This window comes from Pyrus communis, chromosome 15 (assembly GCF_963583255.1).
Source record: "Pyrus communis chromosome 15, drPyrComm1.1, whole genome shotgun sequence".
NCBI lineage: Eukaryota > Viridiplantae > Streptophyta > Magnoliopsida > Rosales > Rosaceae > Pyrus > Pyrus communis.
This window is the reverse complement of record NC_084817.1, coordinates 1,340,696-1,367,620: the sequence shown is the minus strand read 5'-3', so window position 1 is coordinate 1,367,620 and position 26,925 is coordinate 1,340,696. Positions and strand designations below refer to the sequence as shown.

The following is a 26,925-nucleotide window of genomic DNA, read 5'->3' as shown; positions in this document are numbered from 1 at the left end:
CTTAAATAATTGATGAGATGTGGTTTTGGTAGGGCAGGTCGGTGCTAGCAAAAGCAAACAATTACAGAACAAAAAGCACAATCGATTGGATGGGAAATTTATGGGGGCCCTTTTTTTGATCAAATATTTACACATCCATCTATTGTTTTTTTTTTTTTTTTTTTGGAAACACATCCATCTTTTGTTTGGCATGGAAAAGAAGGCATGATCTGTTGTTTTTACATGTTTTTAAAAAGCATGTGACTTCATCATGAACCTAATCCACCTCAACCACTGAGATTTCAAAACTAATATATATTTGTGGTTTGTTAATTCAAAATAAAATCTAGTTTAATAACCTAATTAGTTAATTAGTCCGACTATGAAATGCACGTTTGTTATTTTTTAGCAAAGATCGATATAATTTTATTGATAAGAAAGTTATACAATCACGAAGTAAAGGGCGAATAATAGATTAGGCGAGAGCAAGATTACACATTAGAGCTTGATAATCGGTGGTTCAAGCTTCGCCTGAAAATACAAAACATAAAAAATATATAAAGAAAATATATCAAAGACGCATTTTAAACGTACGTGATGCACATAAAATTTTTAATTACGTAACAATCCAAAAGTTAAAACTCAAAGTAATATATGCTTTAATTTTAAATAATTGCTTGATTAAACTGAATTTTCCACCTCCCAGCTGAACCCATCAAATATTGAATAATGTAGTTAAAAGTAAGAATCACACAGCTAATTTAAGTACAATCCAAACCAAACCTCAGTGTTGCTGTCAGTGTCGTCTTGTCACTGCACAGTTTTATGGATCAGAATTCAGAATTTTAAGCTCAGAACTTCTCTCTCTCACTCACTCTGCCTTTCCTCTTTCCAGTTTCCTTACACACACACAAACACATTTTCCAGGTTCAAATTTCCCTCCAACATTTCCAGAGATGGAAACTCACTCGGTTTCCAAGCTCTTAGTTTTGTTCTTGACGATGACATTGTTCATGGCTTCCGAGCTGATCCACTGCACCACCGTCACCTACGACAAGAAGGCCATTCTCATCAATGGCCAAAGAAGATTGCTCATTTCTGGATCCATTCACTATCCCAGAAGTACCCCTGAAGTATTTCTCCTCTCTCTCTCTCTCTCATATTTTTTTGTCTGAAAAATGATTTCCGCACTCTAGTTTTCTCATCTTGCACAATTCTATTTATTTATGTCTTTTAATTCTTGTTTGATTTATTTAATACAAAGTATAAAAAATAAAAACGAGCATTGTGTATGCGAAGAAAAATTGTGTGCGAAAATCACTTACAGCTTCCTTCTTTCACTATCCCAAAATCATAAAAATGTGAATTTTGTGACTTTTTTTTGTGGTCTTTGAGAAATCATGAATTGGGTTTTTCTGTAGATGTGGGAAGGCCTCATACAGAAAGCCAAAGATGGAGGCTTGGATGTGATCGACACCTACGTTTTCTGGAACGGCCATGAACCTTCTCCGGGCAACGTACTATTTTTACTACTACTCCTATTAATTTTCACTTAATTGTTCAAATTTTAGTTTATTATTATTATTTTTTTGTAATTCTATTTTCCTTTATTTTTTATTTTTTATTAATTTTGTATTTTTCAGTATTATTTTGAAGGGAGATACGATCTGGTACGGTTCATAAAGACAGTACAGAAAGCAGGGCTCTTTCTTCATCTGCGCATTGGACCTTATGTTTGTGCAGAGTGGAATTTCGGGTACCGTACTTTCCCTTTCATTTATTTATCTATTTTTGCTAGAAACTCCACTTATCTTACTATGTTGGTCTCAAATCTGGATAAAAAAAAAGGAGGAAGAAGGCATTAGATAGTCGACAGTTGTAAGTTCGTTTTCACATCGAATCCCTAGTTTATTTTTGCTAGAAACTCCGCGTATCTTACGATGCTGGTCTCAAATCTGGATAAAAAAAAGGAGGAAGAAGGCATTAGATAGTCGACAGCTGGCAGTCCGTTTTCACGTCGAATCTCTATAGTTTATTTTTGCTAGAGTTATATCAAAGGGGGCGTTAAGGGAGAGCAAAAGGTGCAGTCACACAGGGCCCCAAATTTGAAGGGGCCCTAAATTTTTGCCATCTAACATCATGTAATAATGTTCTATATATAAAAAAATTGATTTATTAGCACTTTAAAACCGCATTGTGCACTCCTTATTAGAGATTTTTTTTCTTTCTAAATATAAAAACTTAGAGTACAATGAGATATTTTGTGTGTCTAATAGTAATAACACCCTAAAAAACAAAAGTTTCTTAGTTTTATTATATAACAACATTATACATTATACAGTCAAGTAAAACTTTAAAGTTAGAGGTTTGAAGTTTTTTTTTTTCATGTTTGATTGTTTAAGATAAAATTGCTTCTGATTAATTAGTGAAGGTTATGTTTGTAGATCTTTTTACTTATCATTAATGACACTTGTAAACAAGCAATCAGTAAGTGCTAAAATTTGTTTGTTTGTTTGTTTGTTTTATTTTTTTATTTTTGAACAAACAATATTATATGCACTAAAGATGTGGGGGAGTGGGCTAACAATCATGTGGTTCAAATTTGCCTTTGACGATAATTAAACCGAAGACCTCTCACTTACAAGTGAAGAAGAATATCACTAAACCGTAGTACTAAGTGACTTTGTTTTGATTTAAGTGAATGTTTTCTAATATCAATATATTGTCATACTTTTATTAATACTTAAAACTATCTTAAGGAGGACCCCTTTTACAAATTTCGCACAGACCGCCAAAATTTCAAAGACGGCCCTGAGTTATATCTGCATTCTGTATGATGCAGTGAGGAATAAATGCTTCAGATATCAGAATTGTTTATTTATTTTAGTTTTTCTGATATTCCATATTTATTATCTTTAACTTGAGTGCTTAAATTTTGACTCCCATTTGTGCAGAGGATTTCCTGTTTGGCTTAAATATGTACCTGGCATCAGTTTCAGAACAGATAATGGGCCATTTAAGGTATCTTTCTTCCTGAAAAATTCTACTGAAAGCTCTAGATTTTGTTCGATTTTGATGAAATTAGAGGGTTAATAGTAGAGCTTGTCCCTAGTAGACGCGGATTAGGCCAGTTGGATAGAAGAGTGTGTTCGTCCCTTTCTCCATAGATTACAGTAGTTTAGAATATTGGTATGTAAAATGAAAAAACTTGAAACTTCATTCTTTTGTTTTTTGGGTGAAGGTGGCAATGCAAGGGTAAAGCTCTAGATTTTGTTAGATTTTGATGAAATTAGAGGGTTAATTGTAGAGCTTGTCCCTAGCAGAAGTGAATTAGGCCAATTGACTAGAAGAGTGCTCGTCCCTTTCTCCATAGATTACAGTAGTTTAGAATATTGGTACATAAAATGAAAAAACTTGAAACTTCATTCTTTTGTTTTTTGGGTGAAGGTGGCAATGCAAGGGTAAAGCTCTAGATTTTGTTAGATTTTGATGAAATTAGAGGGTTAATTGTAGAGCTTGTCCCTAGCAGACGTGGACTAGGCCAATTGGCTAGAAGAATGTGCTCGTCCCTTTCTCCATAGATTACAGTAGTTTAGAATATTGGTATGTAAAATGAAAAAAACTTGAAACTTCATTCTTTTGTTTTTTGGGTGAAGGTGGCAATGCAAGGGTAAAGCTCTAGATTTTGTTAGATTTTGATGAAATTAGAGGGTTAATTGTAGAGCTTGTCCCTAGCAGACGTGGATTAGGCCAATTGGCTAGAAGAGTGTGCTCGTCCCTTTCTCCATAGATTACAGTAGTTTAGAATATTGGTTTGTAAAATGAAAAAACTTGAAACTTCATTCTTTTGTTTTTTGGGTGAAGGTGGCAATGCAAGGGTTTACCCAGAAGATTGTCCAGATGATGAAAAATGAGAAGCTATTTGCATCACAAGGTGGTCCTATCATCCTTTCCCAGGTAATGTATTCGAGTTTCGATTAACTTGATCCGCTGGAATTCGACTACATTTGCTTGAAAATGTTTGAATTCTTTGATGAACTTGTTTGACTCGATCTTTTGAATTTTGTGTTGTGCAGATTGAGAATGAGTATGGACCGGAGCGGAAGGCACTTGGAGCTGCTGGACAGAACTACATTAACTGGGCTGCTAAAATGGCAGTTGGATTGGATACGGGAGTCCCATGGGTGATGTGCAAGGAAGATGATGCCCCGGACCCTATGGTTAGCTGTCTTGTTTTTTTTCGGTTTTCTTGGTGCGCTAGGATTGGATTGGATTGGATAACTCTGATGCTCGTAATCCTTTCTCGACGTTACTATATCTTGGTTACAGATAAATGCATGCAACGGTTTTTACTGCGATGGATTCACTCCCAACAAACCTTACAAGCCTACCATGTGGACGGAAGCTTGGAGCGGCTGGTAAGTCGATCTTAACCAATGTTCGGAATTTAGCTGAGTGTATTCATGTTCATTCTTCTAATTCCGTCAGTGCAACAAAAAATTTTTAGGTTTACGGAGTTTGGTGGCACAATTCACCATCGACCTGTTCAAGATTTAGCATTTGCAGTTGCTCGATTCATAGAAAGGGGCGGCTCATATGTGAATTACTACATGGTTAGTTTCCTTGTTCATCAGTTCCTAGTTTTAAAAGACTGCCGGCTGAAAATTTGAGTTTCGCCGTTTATGGTTTATGACAGTATCATGGAGGAACAAACTTCGGACGCACTGCTGGAGGCCCCTTCATTACAACCAGTTACGACTATGATGCCCCCATTGATGAATACGGTACAAATTTAGTATGAAAGTCTAAATTTTTCAATGAATTCAAAATACAGTTGATTTTCAATTTCTGTCTTATGATCGTACACGGAACTAACCACCCAACTGTTTTTAGGTTTGATCAGACAACCAAAATACGGTCATCTGAAGGAGCTTCACAAGGCTATCAAATTATGTGAACATTCTTTACTCTCTTCAGAGCCTACCGTCACTTCACTTGGAACGTATCATCAGGTTTGGCTTCTTGAATGCGCATAATTTCTTGCATCAATCGCACGATCCCTGCTACATTATCAACCTTACGGAAAAATCTTTACATATCTTGGTTATCTTCCAGGCTTATGTATTCAATTCAGGACCGAGAAGATGCGCAGCATTTCTCTCAAACTTCCATTCAGTAGAAGCAAGGGTGATTTTTAACAACAAGCACTACGATTTGCCTCCTTGGTCTGTTAGCATCCTTCCTGATTGCAGGAATGAAGTATATAACACTGCAAAGGTAAGCAAAGATGTTGGCGCTCGTATTGCAAGTCGTTTTATTCATAAATTCGTACCTCTATCTCTCAATTTACTGATACAACTGGCTTTCCATCAAGGTGGGAGTTCAAACGTCACACGTGCAGATGATCCCAACGAACAGTCGGTTGTTTTCATGGCAGACTTACGATGAAGATATCTCTTCTGTACACGAGAGATCGAGCATACCAGCTATCGGACTTCTTGAGCAGATAAATGTTACTAGAGATACTAGTGACTATCTGTGGTACATGACGAAGTGAGCAGCCACGCAATCCTTTCTTTCAAAAATCGTTTCTTAATCTATGTCACACTTTGACATTTTCAGTTTCCATGCTATTCAGTGTTGACATCAGTTCTTCAGACCTCAGCGGAGGAAAAAAGCCTACTCTTACTGTACAGTCAGCTGGCCATGCCCTCCATGTCTTCGTCAACGGACAGTTTTCAGGTATGCTATCAAATTTTTGTTTTCCAACAGCAAGCAGGAATTTACTCTCCACTGGAAGTAAAACTTTGTCATAATTTTCTTCAGGGTCGGCGTTTGGAACTAGGGAGCAGAGGCAATTTACATTTGCTGAACCAGTCAACCTGCATGCTGGAATAAACAGAATTGCACTGCTCAGCATAGCTGTTGGATTACCGGTTAGAGCCTTACTCATAGAGTCATAACTCATTGACTCCGAAAAACTTGTGCATATAAACTCAATGATGATGCCCGTAAACAAACTCATAAATTTTTGTTTTGGTGTTGAAGAATGTCGGGTTGCATTACGAGTCATGGAAAACAGGAATCCAAGGTCCGGTTTTTCTGGATGGTCTTGGCAACGGAAAGAAAGACTTAACATTGCATAAGTGGTTCAACAAGGTCAGACAACCTGCCGAATATACATTTCTGTCACTTGTTGTTCTCACCCTCTCTACTTTTCGCTGAGGTTTTAATCTCATTAAAATCTTTCAAACAGGTCGGCCTTAAGGGAGAAGCAATGAATTTGGTCTCTCCAAACGGAGCATCATCGGTTGGTTGGATTCGAAGGTCACTAGCTACTCAAACCAAGCAGACGTTGAAATGGTACAAGGTAAGGATTTCGAGATAGTGATGAAAACTAGTCAAGCATTAGGCTTTGTAAGCTAAACTAAATGTTATCTCGGATTGTGCAGGCTTATTTCAATGCACCCGGAGGAAATGAGCCGTTGGCGTTGGACATGAGGAGGATGGGAAAGGGACAAGTATGGATCAATGGGCAGAGTATCGGTAGATACTGGATGACTTATGCCAAAGGTGACTGCAGTTCGTGTAGTTACATTGGGACATTCCGACCCACGAAGTGTCAACTTCACTGTGGCCGACCAACTCAACGATGGTATCATGTTCCTCGTTCATGGTTAAAGCCAACGCAAAATTTGGTGGTAGTGTTTGAGGAACTAGGCGGAGATCCATCAAAGATAACCCTAGTGAGGAGATCAGTGACCGGTGTATGTGGTGACTTACATGAGAACCACCCGAACGCTGAAAATTTTGATGTCGATGGTAATGAAGATTTTAAAACGCTTCACCAGGCTCAGGTTCATCTGCATTGTGCACCAGGGCAGTCTATCTCGAGCATTAAGTTTGCAAGTTTCGGAACTCCTAGCGGAACTTGTGGGAGTTTCCAGCAAGGAACATGTCACGCGACCAACTCACACGCTGTTGTGGAGAAGGCATTTCCCCATCTATAATCTTTTACTCTTTTCTTTTCTTGTCCTTTCACACACACAGGTTTACTAATATCCGTTAACATGTTTTGCAGAATTGTATCGGCCGCGAGAGTTGCTCAGTTGCTGTATCGAATAGCACCTTCGAGACAGATCCATGTCCGAACGTACTCAAGCGGCTGTCTGTTGAAGCTGTTTGTTCGACAGAAGTTACGACCGATGAAGCCAATTCGAGGAGATGAAGATATTGCAAAAGGAGGTGGAGAAAAACCTCGACACAAAGATAATATTATATGCACACCACACCATGTACGTTATAAAACATACAAATCAAGGCAGATTGAAGGCATTAACGTTTGGTTTTCACAAAATATTAGTGCATAGGCAAGTGCTTTTACCTTAAGTACTAAAGCACAAGCAAGTGCTTTTACCTTGTGTTTGATTAGATGGCTAAGATTTTGACTCTCGTTCCCGGCCTAGGGCTCGTTTGGACATGCTTATAAATTCCTGAAAGTGCTTTTAAATTATGGAAAGCACTTTTAGTCAAAATATTTTTGGTACCAATTAACAAAAATGCAAGTGAATCTTGAAAAGTGCTTCTTGTAAGAAACATCAGTCATATGCTTCTTATAGGAAGCACTTCAGGTTTCTGAAACCCAAAGACATTTTTTATAAAAACGCTTTCTATCATTTCAAATGAACTCCCAAACGACATAGTTGGGAACGAGCAATCCCGGCGCTTACTATTGAATTCGAAGCATCTCAATTAAATATGATTCGTCAAGAAAATTCATCTTAATTAAATGTGATGCCATCTTAACATTAAAATAAAAGCATTCATAGATAGTTACCATGAGGCATCAGTCATATACATAAAACATTCAAGTCTTGGAGAAACCCATAAAAGTTACAAACAACCAGCAAAGCACAGTAGGAGGTTCACATTCTCGAAAGATAACGCGAAAAGTTAAGCAGAAGCAGTAGCGGGGTCACCAGCAGTCACGGGATCACCAGCAGTCGCGGGATCGCCAGCAGTCGTGGGTTCATCAGCAGTTGCATGCTTCGCAACTTTGAGCTGTAACTCTTCTTTCTTAGCACCCACAACCTTGTCGACTACCTTGCCTTCCTTGAGGAACAAGAAGGTCGGCATTGCCTCCACTCCCCACTCCTCGGAAACAGTTTTCAGCTCATCCACGTCCACCTTTAGGAATGTCACCTCCGGGTTCTTCCTGGCCAACTCTGCGAAGATGGGGGCAATGAACCGGCATGGTCCACACCATGTAGCTGTGAAGTCGACCACAATCTATTGAAATACACACCGAATTAGTTTTAACTTAATTTGCTAAACATTGTATAAAGAAGACACACAAAATCAACCACCAGGTATGCAAAAATTCACAAGCAGTCATTAGCATAAAGCCTTAAAGCAACGAAAACAACAACCAAACCTATCCCGCTAAGTGAGGTCGGCAGCTTAAAGAAATGAATCGTGAAAATGACAATTTGTTCTCCAAACGGGAATCTCTAAGACAAAAGTTTAATAAATTCAAACCCAAAGCGGCACCAAAATCTATGAGTTCGTTTGAGGAAGCACATTGGAACCCAAAAACGTATGTAAAAGCACTTCGAAACAAGAAGAGAGACTTAGGAATCGTTTAGATGTGCTTTTAAAATATTTTAGAGAAAATATTTTTGAGTTCCAAAAACACTTTAAGTGTTTTTCCAAAATTTACTTGCATTTTTACTAAAGATTGATTCTAAAAACATCTTCACCAAAAACGTTTTCAATCATTTTAAAAACATATCCAAACGCACTCTTATAGACACCCTGGATGCCACCATGGAGTCTCAAACCACTAATAGAATCTCATACAAGACCGTTACAACACATGACATTGTATTATTGACTTGGAATGACATGCCAAGAGGTGTAGGTAAGTCATTCCCTAATCGACGACATGAAATCGACCACGAACTATAACATATTTAATAGGCTAAGCAATGTACCAAAGCAATCCAAACATAAAGGGAGCAGGATAAACAGCCGTAAACCCTAGGTCTTCCAACCATTACCCAAATTGCATCTTTTCAAAAAATGTAATATGCAACAAACCCAATTATTGTCCTTGATTTTGAAAACCGCATACCAATTTTTACTTCTCATCCATCTTCCAATACACACCTCTTAATTTTCTCAATTTTTTTGCTGTCAGATAAAAAAATTCAATTTTTTACTCTTTTAAATTTTCTTAATTTTCGACCGTCAGATCCAACGAATAACATAAAAAATTAACAAGGGTGGTTGAACATGTTTGAATAGTCATTTTCTTTTGAAAATTTTACCAAGATTTTTAGCCACAAATCCAGAACGGTGAAAGAAAAATCAAAATCCTATAGATTTTTAGCCACCGCATCACAGAACTACAAAATAACAATACAAATTCACTAATTTACTGTCTGCAGGAAAAAAATTAAAGAAAAAAAATAGCAAAAAAAACGATTGAAATTTTGAAAATATACCAGTTTCTTGCTGACGTGGCTCTTCTCGAGGTGCTCGGTCCAGGCGGCAACAGAGTGGCAGCCGATGACTTTTTCTTCCGACATTTTCTTCTTCTTTTACTCTCAAATGTTTTCCGAAGCGAATCTAGGTTTTCTCAGAGCTCAATTCTTTTGCGACGATTTGGGAAAGGGATCGGCGCTCCGCGTATATATAGGCCGGGCTTTACAAAAGAGGTCATGTTTCGAGGTTTATTGCGGAATTGCCATTTGGTGTGAATAGCGTGTGCGCTGGTGACGGTAAGCGCGGGTGTCAACAGCGGACGTGGAAGGAAGGTACAAAATGAACCTGGACAGAGAGGCGGGAAAGGACCATCTTTGGATCATTTCCTCTTAATCTTTCAAATCAACGAACTCGTATCATTGAAATTTGATCAAACGGCTACAACTATGGAACCATTTTAAAAGTTATAATAATTTCAGTCGTTAAATCAAATTTCAATGGCATTAATTTCCTGATTTGGTTGATTAGGAGGAACGGATTCGGAAAAGATTCATTTCCGCTCAAATGGAATGGAATAATATTCCACACGGTCGTAGATGGAGCTCACAGAGATATTTCACCATATTTTTGTCATTATTATGTGATTTATTAGCATTAAAAATTAAACTCAAGTTTTAAGCCTATTTTACTTCTTGAACTATCGCTTCTATACAAAAAAAATGCAACGTAATTGAAGATTGATTTTGATCTTTATTTTACTTTAGCTATGTTTTAAAGGTGTTTTTTCAAACGGAAAGGGATTCTTTCTACCAAGTTTATCCATTCGAACAATTAAAATTTGATCTAACGGCTAAAATTATTATAACTTTTAAAGGAATCATTTATTTGTAGCCGTTAAATCAAATTTTAATAATTCGAATTAGTAAATTTAGTAGATTTGATGGAAGGAATTCGAGAGGATCCCTTCAAAACATTCTAATACAAAACGAGATGGATTTAAAGTTTAGTGAAAAAGGACGAGCATTTTGTCTGCACAACCTTATCCAATCACATCTGCTTAGTTGTACGTAATTGACAATTATTATTTTCTTGGTTACTTGATATTGATGGTGACAATGATAATTATAAATTGAAATTTTTTGGAATTGATAGTGTAACTTAAAATTTATTTTTTATTTTATTTTAAGTATATCAATATTTTTACATTAGATGAAGAAAGATTTGGGTAAGTCACATAATGAACAGTTTAATTTGATGTTGAATTTGCCATTCATAAGATTCGAACCTAAGACTTCTCACTTCTAAGCGAAGAAGAATACCACCAAACTGTAGTATGAATAATAAATATACAAAATTATTAAAATCAGAATGTTAGTTTTGGAAAATACATGGAAGGACTTCCTTTAAACCTAAATTGGACAATGGGCTTTTCTCTTCAAACAGACAAGGAGTTAAAACTTAAAACTTTGCCAGCCCATTTATATAAATGGACTGAACATCACAGTCGGCCCGTTTTATTTTTCCGCCTATCTATCAACATTATCGGCTTAGGCCCATTGCATAAACCTCGGCAATTAAATGGGGAAACGACGTTTTTAATAAAATAAAAAATAAATATCAGGGTTTTCATCGTAAATTATCCTTGACAATGCGCAAGTTTTTGTTTTGGTATCTGAGTTTTAAAATCAATTGATCTGACTGCCACACAACAATATGATCATTTTCATTGTCATGTATTAATGTGGTCATTTTGTTAAATTTTCATCGAATATATAATTTTTTAACCTCTAAGTGAATCAAAAGAAAATTAGAAGAAAGAAAAAAAATGATAAATAAAAAATTGGAGTTCAGATCTCGTTATCCTAACAATATCAACATTATTAACACATTATAGGATGGAAATGAGGACAAATAAAAAAGGGGTTGTAGATTTTTGTGTTTGAAAGAAAAAGATAGACCAAACCATAGAAACCACCAGCCCAACTTCCACGTGGGAAGTCTAAAACCACATCCCAAACACTCTCCATATTTCCAATTCCTTTCCCATCTATCAAATTACAACAACAATTTACATTAAACGAGTTCACTAACGTTTTAATTTAACAATATATTGTATTATGACCAAAAACATAATTTTGAACCAAAACGTTATACAGTGCCACAGTGGTGAATCCGCTCCATACAATACTTCTCACCAAACAATAAACCAAATAAGCTATTGCTAAGCTGATCACTTGCCCTGAAGAAAATTTTAGTGTGCTGAAAACATGATTCAATACATCAAGTGTCACAATACAAATGATTAAATACTTGAAAAAGAATATTTTTAACTAATTATATTATGACACATCGGAACATGTTTCCGACACAAAATTTCTCCCTCTCTTGCCTTCTCTCTCCATATTATCCACATCTCCTTCGCTGCCTCAAAGCCACCAGATTTTTCCACATTTTCTAAAAATTTAGAGGAGAAAAACGGAAAACCAGAAAAAAAAAAAAAAAAATTAGTCACTCCCAATCTCACTCACTCTTTCAAACATGGCAATCTGACTACTCTCTCTCCTCCTGCTCCCAAACACCACTCCAATGGCTCTCCCTCAGCTCATCCCCTCCGCTTCCTCCTCCTCCCTCCCCCATAAACCCACCTTCAACCCCAATCCCATCCCCTCCCCCTTAAACCCTAACCCTAATTTCCTCTCCCCACATCTCCGCCGCCGCCGCCAACGACCCGGATCCCTCAGATGCTCCGCCTCCTCATTCTCTGAGCGCCACCCCACCAATCAGCCCAAATCAGACGACGTCGTCGAGCTCCCCATCTTCCCCCTTCCCCTCGTCCTCTTCCCCGGCGCCATCCTCCCCCTCCAGATCTTCGAGTTCCGCTACCGTATCATGATGCACTCCCTCCTCCAGACCGATCTCCGATTCGGGGTTATCTACAATGATGCCGTCTCCGGCACCGCCGACGTTGGCTGCGTTGGCGAGGTCGTCAAGCACGAGCGCCTCGTCGATGACCGGTTCTTCCTCATCTGCAAAGGCCAGGAGCGGTTCCGGGTCACTGACCTCGTCCGTACCAAACCTTACCTGGTGGCGGAGGTCCAATGGCTCGAAGACCGGCCGTCGAACGACGGCGAGGAGGACCTGGAGGCGTTGGCCAGCGAGGTCGAGTCGTATATGAAGGATGTGATTCGGTTGTCAAATCGGTTGGGCGGGAAGCCGGAGAAGGATGTGCAGGACCTGCGACGGAACCTGTTTCCGACGCCGTTTTCGTTTTTCGTTGGGAGCACTTTCGAAGGGGCACCGAGAGAGCAGCAGGCGTTGCTGGAACTGGAGGATACGGCGGCGCGGTTGAAGAGAGAGAAGGACACTCTGAGGAACACGCTTAATTACTTGACGGCGGCCTCCGCCGTCAAGGACGTCTTCCCGTCGGCGTGAAAATTGAACGGAAATTGGGATTGAGGTCTTGGAATTGCAGCCGGTGTACCACTGCAATCTCTATAAAGGATGAACTAAAGCAATCAAGTTGTAAAATTTTCAATTTTGCTTTCTTTTTTTTCCTAGATTTTTAGATATAATTACAAGTTCATTTTGCACATACTTCGTAACTTTATATGGCATTCATGTGTGTTGATCTCGTATAAAAACAAAAAACGAAATGGTTATAAACCAAACTCTTAATCTGAAGATCTATAACCGTTAAAAAAAAACAAAGAACGAAATGATTACCAAACAACTATGTTATTTTACAATTTTGTATTAAGTTCCAAACTCGGAGCGGCGAATGTGTCGATTTTGGCTTCATGAACTGGAATTATTGAACAATTTATGACCCTTCAACAAAGCAAAGAAACGAAACACAACTCTTTGCCGCTTGTTCTCCGTCCGCCTCGCGGCCCTCGCCTGCCGGTTCTTGGACCGGCAGGCGGATGAAACAGAATGGCGGGCACTACTCTCATTGTTGCGAGGTGAACTAAAATTTTATTCAGATGGACTGAGTAAATGTTACATATTACATTACATGAACAATGAATAATTTAGACAAAATTGGCATTTGCGAGTGCAACAGTTGTTTGTTTGCAGTTTATATACAGAATCTGTATCTGTGGCAAAGAAATGTGCCTCACCATGTCATTACCAATTTACTACTACACTCTGCAAAGGAAGTTCAAAGGATGCAATCGTCAACTAAGTTACCGGCTCGACTTCCTCAAAACGCTTCTGCTCATAAGCGCTTTTGTTGTTACGTTCGAAGTGACCTGGGATTGCGTTGATGGTTCGCTACTCTGCAATACAACAATGGAGTAAATTTAGTTCAATAATTGAACAATCTAATTCATTTGATATGTGGTGGTGTGAATTAACGCGCAATGATTGTGATTAGTGTGAGTCCGCAGTCCACAACAGGCAATATGACTAAAAATCATGCTTCAAAATTGACGGACAAAAGTAAACAGGAGTGTGCGGAAGTCGTTCTCTCTAATTGACAAGGAAAGATTCATGCAAACCTTGAGGCAGAGCGCCCTTTCTGTGTCACAGATGGGATAATCATGGGGACAACAGTGACTGTTATCCTTGCAACAAACAGCGGAGTTCAACTCACAGCATCTCCAAGCAAAGCATATTCCAATAAACCTCTTGGCACAACAGCAGGTTTCCCCTGCTGCGCAGTGCGTAAAGAGGTCGCATTTGGTTGGACCTGGGGGAGGAGAAGGAGGGGGAAGAGGAGGGTTTTGCCCGGTCTTTATCGGATATGAAGCTAAACTGTTGATGCCACAGACCCCTTGGGAATTGCTATGATCGCGTAGCATGTGGATGTAGCCATTCATTCCCCAACTTTTTCCCCATGAGTTCTTCACAATCCAATAGTCCACCCCATTTTCCGAACCATAACCTACGATTAGAACAGCGTGATCCAAAGAATTCGAACATGGGCCAGTGAAAATTCCCTGTAACACAAACATAAACATGAGTTAACACACTTAAGACATCTAACGATTATGATTATCCGTCATTGACCTAACAGGATTGGTGTAGAGGATTAGGGCGAACCTTCGAGTACAACTGAAATGCAATGTCGCTGCCACATATGCCAACGCTCACAGGCTGATTTGCCACAGCTTGTAGTAGTTGTTCCTCATCATTTGGGGGCACATCAGTATAATCATCTATGATCACAGCATGCCTCTTCAACTAAAACGTATGGAAAAAGGAGCATAAGTAACAATGTTTGAAAACAGAGCATCTGTACGATTAAAACATCTTTTCTCCAACGAGTTGGATACCTTTTTCTTATTGCAGGTGCCATCCAAACCTTTATACGGGTAATCCTCCTCAGTGTCGACCCCATTGTTTTCTATGACAAATTCGAATGCATCGTCCATAAGTCCACCACTGCAGCCACTGTTTGGATAAACTCTGTCACAATCAATCAGCTCTTGTTCGGAAAGGCTGAGAAGTGATCCTGTGACGATTTTGTTGATACCTTCGATGGCACCAGTAGTTGAGAATGCCCAACAAGCCCCTATGCAAAAATACAAGAAGCATTACGGCATTACTCAGAATTTAGGTCAAGAAAACCATAAGGTGTAAAAACTGCACAAAACAAACACCTTTCAAGAAATCAGAAAGGATGGTTTTTGGTTTTTTAGTTTTCATTTCGCATACCATTTCACATACATTTCTCGTCCCCAATCCCTCCAACCATTCTTCTAGTAAAATGTGAGCACCAACCAAGAACCAGTTGGAGAATACCAGGGAGAGGTTCAATATCATAGGAATTCGGCATGAAGAACAAATTGTCTACTGCCGACTACCTAACGCACTCCCCCTACTTTATCCAAGCTTGGGACCAGCCGCGTAAGATAAAGTTAAGCAGGCGGAGTTAGGGAGATGTTAACTATCATTTAAACTATTAAGCAACGTTTTAATTCCCCGATGTAGGATTCACTCTCAACACCCGCCTCCACCCTTCTTCACCTCTCCATTCCCCCGAGTACTCTCGTTATCGTTACTAACAAAAATGAAAACTAAAAACTTCAACGACGAAATGGTTATCAGACGGACCACAATTTGCCTAATTTCTCATAACATTTGGTGCTAACAAACCAGATTTCAGGCAAATTCAAATCACAAACAATATCAAAATTGCAATCATAGATATTAAAGCTAATGATTAACTAAAAGACAAAAGTCAACCCAAAAATTTACTCACTTCTCATTAAATTAAACCTAAATATTCAGAACAAAAATCAGCTTACCACAACTCCCTTGATCCTTAACCTTCGTCACCGCCCCTTCCTCCCTCCAATCAATCGAAGAAGGAACATCACGAGCCAATAAACCGGGTTTTCTATCCGGTTCACGCTTAAGACCGATGAACGAGGGCGAGAAGCCTAATCGGGAGGCCTTGAACTCGCTGCGGGTGAGATCAGAAAACGCATTGAGAGAAAGGGTATAAGAAGAATTCCCCATTTCGTTGTGTCGGGTGACAAAGTTGAGATTGCCCTCGAAGACACTGAGCCTGCGGAGCTTTTCTTGCGGTGAGGGGTAGGACTTGCCATACTGTTTGCACCAAGCTTCGAAGAGCTCGGAGGCGGCGGTTTGCGGCGGCGAAGAGAGGCAGGTGCGGGAGAGGAGGAGGAGAGTTGGGAGGAGAAAGAGAAAGACGGAGGGGTTCATTGTGCTGGGTTTGGGGTTTCGAGGGGTTGTTGGTTGCCTTTGGTATAGCTAGAAGTATGGAGGACCGTATACTTGTATTGTATGGACGTTGTCCAATTGGAGGAAGTTTCTTCAAGGGTCTTGACCATTAAAAATTGGACATTTGTGGTAAGAAGTATGATTGTAGTGAGACCCTCTTCGTAGCGATACGGTTGGACCAGTAATGGGGGGCATTCGCTAGCGGCATTAGGTCTTCACTTAGTCGAAAGAGGTTTCGAGTTTGGCTTGGATTAATATGAGAATGATTAAGTAGCGACATATTGTAATTTGTTTCGAGTAAACTTGTTGTAAGAGTATTTTTTAAATATAGATTGCACGCGATAAAGTATTATTCGACACCTTAAGTTAGGGGAAGGACTTCCTTGTAACGAGTTTATCATGATCATGGCTTTCTCAATCGGATAATGTAATGTCATTTGCAGCATGACGATAAACTCATTTCATGTAATTTTCCAAAAATTAGATTTCGCTTCTTACTCTCATTTTTATATGACATAAAAAGGTAACTTATATGACGTTTATTTTGTGAATGAGTCCTACACTGATGAGATGATGGACCTTACATGTGTAGTTCGGTTACTTCCCATATTGATGAGAAGATGGATCATACGGATGCTTATAAGTAGTTAGTATCAGAACAAGTTGTCTCACGTGTAAAGCTCAATGGCCACACGTGCTCCACGTCATCCGTTGTATTTTTCACTTGTTAGACTTGAAAATTCGCCACACATGAATAGACTTGAAAATTCGCCACACATGAATAGACTTGAAAATTCGCCACACATGAAGGGGCGTGAGAGGAGTTGCCTTACATGTGCTTATAAATAGTTGGACTATTTCCCATATTATCCATTGGTTTTATGATGAAACTTCTACTTCTCCAGTTTCTTGCTACCGATAACAGCTATGATATAGTGGCATGTCAACTTGATAGGTTCAAGAAAAGGCACTCGAAGTCAGAATCTCTTATAGTAATACTAGGAGCTAGTTTGTCATCTTAATTTCATACCACTTAAATTGTAAAAATAGTGTAAAAAAATGAAACTTTCCTAGCAAATAATCGCGTGAATTGTAAATTAACTCAACATTAACAATGAACCAGTTAAGGATGAACAACGGTTATAATGGGCAGGTAACCACAGTTATTTATCCATAACTGTTTATGTTTTTACTCATGTAACCGTTTACCTGTAGGATAATTGGCTAAACGGTTATATCTATACTCATAACCGTTTATTTACGGTTAATCATACCTATAACTGCATACCCATTTAACCGTAACCATTTACCCGTTTATCCGTTTAGCTGTTTTTTTACCCATTTACCTTTTTTTTTTCTTTTTTTTTTTTCCGGTTTACCCATTTATCAGTTGGTAAAGTTAATTTGAAGGGACTGTTGAGGGACCTGTGTGTGTGTGTGTGTATCATGTATCTGTACATAAAGCACAAGAGTTAGCAAGTGAGATTGATTGGAGTCTTATCTTCTCCTGTCTCAGCCATGTAAGTGTCCCCCGTATGTCGAATAAGCTCCCGAACTGAAATATGGCCATATTCTCCGAAGTAGAAGCTGTAGATTGCCTCGTACTGTCGCCCTTTTTCTCGGAAAAGTTTTGATCAAAACACACATGATCAGTTGCTCGCTTCTATCCAAAACGCACTTATGTTCATAATCACTATTAAGAAAAGTGCTTTTATTAAAATAAATGGTTTAGGGTTTGTTAGCCATAAGATGATCATCTTAGGGTGATCCTTTTGTCGATGGATGCTCCTATTACACTTGTAGTTTCTGAAGAATGAGAATTAACTATGTAGCATCTACATCGAGAATTCAAGTATTGTATACGTCATTAGTCCGATCTTTTGTAAGAACTACCCGTAATAAAGAACTTGCAAAATGAATCTCTTTATCAATTTTAACTTTTTTTTTTAATTTTACGTATATTAAAACAAACAGTTAAATGGCTACCAGTTTATAACTGCGGATAATACTCATAACCGTCCATTTAAATTTCACGGATAAACGGTTATACCCATAACTGTTTATTTATCTAAACGATTACCCATAACCGTAACCGTAAATTATAAATGAACGGGTAACCGCGAATACCCATACCCATGAGTATTTTGTCCATCCCTATAACCAACTGTTATCCCACCTTTTGTATACAACAAACTTTATTATGTTATACATCACCTTAGTTAGTAGAAAAATATTGAAATAATAATTGTTTTGAATATTTCAAATTTAGGCAGTGCAACTTAATTGGTAAAGAGCATTTCTTTGCCCTCACTGAATATTTTTTCTCTTTGCCCTCACCGATTAAACTTTCTCCTTCCCTATATGCTACATGTTAACATTAGAATTTATTCCATGAAAATTTGTCGTTCAATCGATTAAGAATACTCAATTTTATATTTTAGGCCTTGACATATCACTTTTGTAAAAAAATTTAAAAAAAAAAATCTAATACCAACAAAATAAATCATAGTATTGATACTTTGATCACATAGTTACCAGTAATGTTAGAGAGATCCTCAATTTAAACTATATTTGTAAATATGACATGGTCATTAATGATTAAGTTATTACTTAAATATCAATTAATGTGCTTATCTATTATATTCTATAAAGAGAACCGTCCTTGTCAACTTTTTGCCACATTTTTTCCAATTTTGCTCTCACTTTTGATACACAATACTTATATAAGGAGGGCAAAATAGTAAATTTGTATCTTTTGAGAAAATGACAATCATATCCCTATTTTTCTATTTTACCCTCATTTTTTATACATAATATTTACATAAAGATGGTAAAATGGTAATTATGTAATATTAAGAAAAATATGTTCTTATTAAGAGATATCATCATCATTGTCTCATACCCTTTTTAAAAATTTTAAAAACTAATCACACTCCTTAATAAATAAATAAATAAATAAAATTGAAATTGTTCACACATAAAGTGTGTGCTCATCTTCTAATTTTTTTTATTAATGAAACATCACATGATTTACAAATGTAATCTTAAAATTTGGTCTATCAAACATTAGTGGAAGGCAATGACAATGTGACATAAAGCCAGACTTGTGACCAGATGTGAGTTTTCTCGGGCTCCAAAAAAAATGAAGAACCGTAATTTGTCACAAATTATATTCTTGTATAAAAAGAAAAAAAAAATCATATTATTTGCAGGTCGACCCACGATTTATAGAACCTAGTAAGGGCACGTGTACAAGAACCTATAGACACAGTGAATAGCGGTTTAAAGTCGAGAATTAAAGATAGATATCGGATCACTCTCTCTAGTGACTCGAACTAACTCGGATTCGCCAGCCGATACGTAAAATCGTTCGTCGTGTCGGACCGAGACGGAACTCCCTTTTCTTTCTCCGTTCCTCAGCCGCGCCCGCCTCCGCTCCTCAGCCTCATTCCGCACCGCAGGATTTCAGAACGCGGCGAGTCATGGACGTCGATCCTCGTCACTTCAATCAAGTTGTAAGTTTCCAGTTTTCTGTTCTTAATTTCCCAAATTATTGCAATTTCCACAATCTTATTTCGATTCAAAACCCAAGGATTACACAATACTTACCCAATTAGTGTTAAATTTCATCGATTTTAGACATTGACTCGTTGATTTTGTATTTAGGGCTTGCTGCATTTGCCCAATTGGGGACGTTGGGCTCGAATTATATATATATATTTATCCTTTGTTTGATCTTTTTTAATGGGGATTTTCATTTGGTGTTTTATTGATAGGCTATCAATGACAATGATATCAACAGTATTGTTCTGTCATACCTTGTGCATAACTGCTACAAAGAAACTGTGGAGTCGTTTGTTGCTTCGACGGGGACGAAGCAGCCTGCCGACTGCATTGAGGATATGGAGAAAAGAAAAAGTAGGTTTGCAACGACGTCGAGTTTACTGTCATGTAATGATTGAACACATTGTCCCGAATGGTTTTGGAACCGTTGGGATTCTAAAAGCATGTACTACCAACTAAAAGCGCTTTTGATTACGGTGGTTAGAAAAACTTAAAAGTGATTTTGGGTCACAAAAGCGTTTTCTAGAGAAGCTTGTATATAATATAGAAAAGTATAGCTAAAGTATTTATGAGCAGTTTCCAAAACGAAAAAAAAAAGGTTATTTATGAGCAGGAGTGGCAGTTCCAAACGGACCCAAAAAAACTGTTATTGGGGATATCTTGGATTGGTTGATCGATGTCGGTGCTAATGGTATGTTTTGTTGTCTTCAGGGATTTTTCAATGTGCAGTGGAGGGGAATGCTCAGAAGGCGATTGAACTGACGGAAGAGCTGGCACCTGAGTTGCTGGAGAAAAACAAAGACTTGCATTTTGACCTTCTGAGCCTGCACTTTGTTGAACTTGTTTGCGCTAAAAAATGGTGAGCAAAATTACAATGACACCTTGTTTGTGGTGCACGTCGTGCTATTTTAATTCTTTATTTCTTTGGCAGCACAGAAGCTTTGGAATTCGCCCAGAACAAGTTGGGCCCCTTTGGGAAGGTGGACAAATACGTTACAAAGCTTGAAGTACGCTTCAAACTCTTAAGTTTCCTTTTATAAGTATATGTGTATGTTTTTTGTATGTTTATTCATGTCCGTATGGAACTCAAGTTTGATATTTCTGCAGGATTTCATGGCTCTGCTTGCTTACAATGAACCGGAGAAGTCTCCTATGTTTCATTTGCTTAGCTTGGACTATCGGCAGCAAGTTGCAGATAGTTTGAATCAAGCAATTCTTGGTTTGTTTCCCACATTCCTTACTTCTGTGTATCATATTTGTTTTGATCTTTTGCAGAGATATCCATACTGTGCCAATATCATATCCTTATTTTCTTTGATTATATTTGCAACAATCACTAATGTACTGGTTTTTATTGTGTTTCATGGTTCAGGGCATTCAAACCTGCCCGATTACTCTGCATTGGAAAGGCTAATACAACAGACAACAGTAGTAAGACAATATATGAGTGAAGATAATGTCAAGGTAACATGCAGTTACTACATTTTTATTTTTGTATCAGTTCTCGGGGTGCAGTTGCGAAAATTTAAGCCCGACTTTCACTATCTGACTTTGGTTATTTGGTCCATATCCAAGTACCATACTATTATTGGGATTGCAGAGGCCTAAACTATCCATGTTAAAGCGATATGCTCATACTAAGGATGAACAAGTAATTAGGTTATAGGATAAGTGAAATGCGTGGTGCATTGCAAAATTGCGTTACTTAGTATTACGTGGTTTTTGCAGAATGGGAATCCTCCGTTTTCTTTGAAGGATTTTATTAGAAGCTAAATGTATGAAACTTTTGGAGCAGCACCAGATGGGGATGATTGGCGATCGTTGAGCTCTCGTATACTACAGTTTGGCTAGTTTCCTTCCGACAACATTCCCACATGTGGATTTGGTGTGTCATACATTATTTCATGTTTAGAAGTAGTAATCGAAGGAGGTGAACTTGGTGGGTCGTATAGAAAACTCGGTTGGGGTATGTGCCAATGGTTTTTCTTTAGGCTTTAATGCAAGGCTTGCATATGTTATGGTGCTTGTTTTAAGACTTGCAAACTTGTGTAATCTATCTATTGAAATTGATCCAAAGTTTATCTACACGTTGCGATTTCCCAATGACTGTGAACCCTAAAGCCACATGCCACATGCTGGGGATTTTAAGACCTCTTAATTACAAATGAAGAAAAATGTAACGAGACAGTAATATTAAATGACAAATTAACACGTGTCGAAAATGATAGGAGATTCTAACTTCGGACCTCTTTATTACTAACGAAGAAAAATTACACCGGACTATAATATTAAATGACAAATAACACGTGTCGAAAATTGAGAAACTTGTAATAAAATTGGAAGTAGGAGAAGTAGAATTCCAAATAAGACATGGGCTTAAGAGTAAAAACATGCAGAAGATTAGTCGCGCCATTTATTTGGGCTTTTTGAAATACCGCAAAGGTAACTTCGTCTTTGTCTGTTGGACTGTTCGTCTCCCTCGCTCCCTTGCTCGCTCACTCGCGCTGCTTCTCTATTCGGATATGGCGTCTCTCATCTCCCCGCCACCGTCAACTTCCTATCTCTTCCGTCACAAATCCTCCTTATACGGCACCGCTTTCCCCCAAAGGTAACCTCTGAACGTTGAGGTTTCCCAATAAATCTGTAAAATATTCTCCTCCAATTCTCAACGATTAAATGCAGCAACTAAGCAGACAGTAATGTATACCTTCATTTGCTCACGCGAGTAGTTTCCATGGCGTTTTACATATAGGTGCGAGCAGGACTCGAACAATTCAAAAAATGTCAGATTCTTCGGAATTAGCTGCCGAATTAGCACCAGAGCCCAGGGGTTATCTTCTACTCAAAAACCCAATACTTTAATCAAGGAACCCCACAAGTACTTTTGATCAGGTGATCATCACCGTTCGTTCCGGAGACGGAGGCCACAGCGCGGTCCTCGCCATGCCGAACAAGAGACCTCCCAGTAAGCCGTCGCAGGGGAAACATGAGAAGGAGAAGCTGAGGAGGAAGAGCTTGCTGAAAAGGGATTTTGGTGGGGGCCTTGTTCTCGGTGATGTTGTGATTTATGCCGACGAGGGTAAGGATTCCTTGTTGGAATTTCATACGAAAAGCAGGTTCAATGCGAAACGCGGTGGCAATGTGGCTGCAATGGGGGTCTTGACATCCCAGTTGCACGATGGAGTTTCTGCTCAGGCTCTGCGTATTCCCATGCCTCCCGGTTTGTTTATTGTTTTGTGTTCTTTTGTTATGATTTTGTGCTGTGGATGTAATGAATTGGGAGTTTTTTCTTCAAGGTATAATCGGTGATGATAATGTGGTAGGATGGTCAATTTAATTTGTGTATTTGCGCTATAGGTACTGTAGTGAAGCGTAAATGAGGAACATTGTTGGCTGATCTAGCACGGCCAGGGGATGAAATTCTTGTGGCGAGGGGTGGACAAGGAGGGGCGAGACACCATGCTTATAGACTGAGAAATTTTGGCAATTGGGAAGTTAGCCTCAATCTTCGTATCATATAACTTGTCAAGGCTGTTATGCAGATTAGCTAACTTGCATGTCAATGCTAATCTGCAGTTTACATTTAATTTTTCCCACTTTTGCGGCAGATTAGCTTGGTAGAAACGCCAGAGCGTAGTAAGAAAAAGGTGATGGCTCTGACCACAAATTTGATGAGAGATGATAGTGATAAGGTATAGTTGTGCTAACGTGTTTCTACGAGTTGTTGCAGGTTTTAGCAGTTGGTCAACCGGGAGTATTCATCCTACGAGTTGTTGCTGATGTTGGTTTGGTTGTAAGTATTGCTTTCCCGTGCTCTATATTTTTTATAGTATATTTCTCTGTGGGGTTCATTTTTCTGTTTGAAGTTCTGTCTTAGAAGTTCAATTATCATATCCCCATGGTTTTAATGGAACTGGTGGTAACGATATTCTTGGTACTAGCTTTCCGAAAAAGAAACAATATTGTACCATGTTGATCACAAAATCTGTCAGACCAGATTGTACTTTATCGGATTTGGTTTCCAGTTTTGATTTGCTGTATTGTAATAAACTTGACACAGTTGAGCTGATTCCTAACTATTGGTGTTATGGTAGTGATTCTTCAGCAGTTCCTTACACTGGTTAGCAAATTTCGATGAGAGGGAAATCTAACTAGAGACTTTTGCACGTTACAATCTACTAGAGTAATGAATATATTTTGATCAAGTTAATTTCGAATAGAATCAAAGAGAAAAACCTTATATTTTGGCGTTTCATTTCAACGAGAAAGAAATGGAGCAAGACTACTTATAGAAGGTATAGGTATGGTCATTAGATTCCTAATATTTACCTGCCTTTGTTGCAGGGCCTTCCAAATGCTGGAAAATCAACCCTTTTGGCCGCCACTACACTTGCAAGACCTGATATTGCCGATTATCCTTTCACAACCTTAATGCCAAACCTTGGACGCCTTGATGGCGACCCAAGTTTAGGGCCAGGGATGTATTATTCTGAAGCAACTTTGGCAGATTTGCCTGGTCTTATTGAGGGCGCTCATCTTGGTAAGGTAATGCTTGTTATCATGTTTATCACTTATTGTAAAGCTCCAACTCTCGTAATTCAAACTCTGTCCTCCTTTAGGATCTTGGTCGCAATTTCCTGAGGCATCTGAGGCGGACTCGGCTATTGGTCCTTGTTGTTGATGCAGCAGCCGAGAATCCTGTGAATGACTACAGAACTGTCAAGGAAGTATGTGTGCCCTTGTTCATGTGTCACTCCAGCTGACTGTAGTATTACAAATACCTCACTGCCATTTTACCCAACTGTTGTTTGACCTGCGAACTGCTGTTATATAATTTTCAGGAATTGCGAATGTGTAACCTGATTACCTTGAACGGCCATACATAGTGGTGTTCAACAAAATTGACCTTCCCCAGGTTCGTCTCTTTTTGTTTGGTTTTCCGGCGTGAAAATGCTTCCCGGTTCTAATCACTATTCTTTGCTTGTCACTAATACCTTGTTCTATGAGATACTTTGATATCCTAAATTTCAATTTTTGATTAATATTAGAATATATCTGCATTTTAGGCAAAGGATAGGCTTCCATCTTTGACTGAAGAAATAATGAGACTTGGTACTGATAACGCATCTTCTGAGTTAAAAACGAGCATTATTGATGCAGTTCAACGACCGTCCTCTGAAGGTCAAAATGCAGATGTGAGTTCATCAAGAGTTCCAAGTAATGACCGAAAGGAAAAAGATATTGAGGACTATCCACAACCCCTTGCCATTGTTGGTGTCAGTGTATTGTAAGTTCATCTCTATCATCTTTTATGCTTTCTCTAACGTCTTGAGTTCTATGCTTAAACTTCATTTCTGTTTCTCTCTACTCTTTTTCTCCACTGGTTTTCGTCAGTAAGTTTTTGCTTGACAGACTATGTCGTATGAAAATCTCTAAAGCTCATTATAGTTGGAGCTACACACTTAGTTCTATGTAGTAACAACAGGCCCTGCATAGTTCTGTGTAGTAACAACAGCAGCAGCCTAAGTAAAGGTTTTGTTAAGTTGCCATTGGTTTTTGCAGGAAAGGCATCAGAGTAAACGAAATGTTGAAGGCGATAAGAGCAGGTCTGTGGAAGTGCCGAGGCATAAACGAAGCATTGCAATTGAGTGAGACTGGCTAGAACCTTTTTTTTATGCATTAACTTCTATATGTACGATGTATAGATTATATCATGTAATACACACTACAAAGAAGGCATGAATGCAATATTTTTTTAATCCCTTTCTCCTTTGTCTATCTACTTTAAACCCCCGAACGAATTGAGTTATTCGGATTAAGAGAAGGTTGGACTGAGATAAGAACAAAACTACATGAGGGTTCAGTTCCTTCTATGTTATAAGATTGGATTTTTAAAATGTTAAAAAGATTGGTGTTTATATGTGTTATGATATATGATTTTTGAGTGTTAAAGTTGGATAACTCTAAAAGAGTCTTCTGTTCAGTAATTAATAATATAAAGATCTGTTAGTGTCTGTATATGTGAAGTAACAGTTAAAAGTTAAGATTGTTATATACTTTGTACTATCTTAAAATTGATACGTTGTTCTTTTTTCTTTATTTTTTATGACCACAATAAAAATGTAAATTTGACTCTAATAATACGAAATTGTATCTATCTGTATCACAGTTAAAAGTTTATCATTAAAATATTAGTTTTGTCTTACAGTTCGTACTATCATAGGATTGCTAGGTTATTCTTTTTTTTTATTTTTTTATTTTTTATGATAACAATAAAAATGTAAATATGACTCTATCATAATACTGACAAAACTGTATCTGTCGGTAAGTGAAGTGATCTTAATTTTTGTCGTACAGTTCGTACTATCAGAGAATTGTTAGGTTATTCTTTTTCTTTATTTTTATTTTTTATGATGACAATAAAAATGTAAACCTGATTCTATTATAATACTGACAAAACTGTATCTGTCTATAAGTGAAGTGATCTTAAAGTTTTAAGATTAAAATCTTAATTTTTGTTGTACAGTTAGTACTATCATAGAATTATAACGTATCCCTTGTTTTTTAGGATGACATTAATGATGAACTCTTGACTCTATAATAATGCTGACGAAAGCCATCATACGCTTTAGTACGTAGTTCAACACACTCCTAAAGTGCTCCCCATACTTTGGGGTTCAGTTACTTATATTTTATTTGGTCAAGCCTTCAAGAAGGAGAAAAATTTATAAGTTAGTTTATGTAATACACACTATAACATGAAGGAATGAAAGCAATCTTTCTTCCGTTGATACTTCAATCCGTAAACAAAATAATGTTTCTTGGATATATTGAGTGGGGTGAAATTTAGATTAGATAAAAGAGTTAGGCCAGGGTTTAGTCTTTTTGTCAGTGCGATAAAATAAAGAATCATGATTGAAAGCTTAGAGTATGATTGTATTTTTGTGTTGTACATGTGATGTTTGAAGGTTTAACTTTACAATATTATTATTTATGTATTTATATGTGAATCATGGCATGTGACTTCTAAGAGTAGTTAAAAGCTGATACGATTGTATTTTTGTGTTGTACATGTAATGTTTGAAGGTTTAACTTCACAATATTATTGTATATGTATTTATACATGAATCATGGCATGTGACTTCTAAGAATAGTTAAAAGCTGATGTCAATGCACGGTTTGTACAAAGAACTATAAAATTTG

At 37.9% G+C, this 26,925-nt stretch overlaps 5 protein-coding genes and 1 pseudogene across 5 annotated transcripts; 4 read left to right on the top strand and 2 right to left on the bottom strand.

Annotated features, from left to right (window-relative positions):
- Positions 1–779: 779 nt before the first annotated feature.
- LOC137716900 (beta-galactosidase 5-like) lies at positions 780–7,492 on the top strand. Its single transcript, XM_068456253.1, has 18 exons — positions 780–1,112; positions 1,401–1,496; positions 1,623–1,735; positions 2,934–3,000; positions 3,844–3,936; positions 4,056–4,199; positions 4,309–4,397; positions 4,487–4,592; positions 4,676–4,763; positions 4,873–4,991; positions 5,095–5,256; positions 5,354–5,532; positions 5,618–5,721; positions 5,806–5,915; positions 6,028–6,138; positions 6,236–6,349; positions 6,432–6,971; positions 7,061–7,492. The coding sequence occupies exons 1-18, from the start codon at positions 936–938 to the stop codon at positions 7,205–7,207; spliced, it is 2,559 nt and encodes an 852-aa protein (XP_068312354.1). The 5' UTR covers positions 780–935; the 3' UTR covers positions 7,208–7,492.
- A 289-nt stretch (positions 7,493–7,781) lies between these two features.
- On the bottom strand, positions 7,782–9,664 carry LOC137716902 (thioredoxin H-type-like). Its single transcript, XM_068456254.1, has 2 exons — positions 9,486–9,664; positions 7,782–8,268 (listed from the first exon to the last, which is right to left on the bottom strand). Exons 1-2 carry the CDS (start codon positions 9,567–9,569, stop codon positions 7,933–7,935), a joined length of 420 nt encoding a protein of 139 aa, XP_068312355.1. The 5' UTR covers positions 9,570–9,664; the 3' UTR covers positions 7,782–7,932.
- A 2,230-nt stretch (positions 9,665–11,894) lies between these two features.
- LOC137718291 (uncharacterized) lies at positions 11,895–13,059 on the top strand. Its single transcript, XM_068457809.1, has one exon. It carries the CDS (start codon positions 12,052–12,054, stop codon positions 12,895–12,897), a length of 846 nt encoding a protein of 281 aa, XP_068313910.1. The 5' UTR covers positions 11,895–12,051; the 3' UTR covers positions 12,898–13,059.
- A 369-nt stretch (positions 13,060–13,428) lies between these two features.
- On the bottom strand, positions 13,429–16,276 carry LOC137718233 (low-temperature-induced cysteine proteinase). Its single transcript, XM_068457747.1, has 5 exons — positions 15,720–16,276; positions 14,745–14,983; positions 14,512–14,652; positions 13,968–14,408; positions 13,429–13,745 (listed from the first exon to the last, which is right to left on the bottom strand). The coding sequence occupies exons 1-5, from the start codon at positions 16,138–16,140 to the stop codon at positions 13,653–13,655; spliced, it is 1,335 nt and encodes a 444-aa protein (XP_068313848.1). The 5' UTR covers positions 16,141–16,276; the 3' UTR covers positions 13,429–13,652.
- Positions 16,277–19,448: 3,172 nt separating this feature from the next.
- LOC137717641 (uncharacterized) lies at positions 19,449–21,809 on the top strand. Its single transcript, XM_068457061.1, has 7 exons — positions 19,449–19,673; positions 19,935–20,076; positions 20,434–20,581; positions 20,654–20,729; positions 20,830–20,941; positions 21,095–21,186; positions 21,451–21,809. Exons 1-7 carry the CDS (start codon positions 19,641–19,643, stop codon positions 21,493–21,495), a joined length of 648 nt encoding a protein of 215 aa, XP_068313162.1. The 5' UTR covers positions 19,449–19,640; the 3' UTR covers positions 21,496–21,809.
- A 303-nt stretch (positions 21,810–22,112) lies between these two features.
- LOC137718045 (probable GTP-binding protein OBGC2) lies at positions 22,113–25,552 on the top strand (annotated as a pseudogene).
- Positions 25,553–26,925: the final 1,373 nt, after the last annotated feature.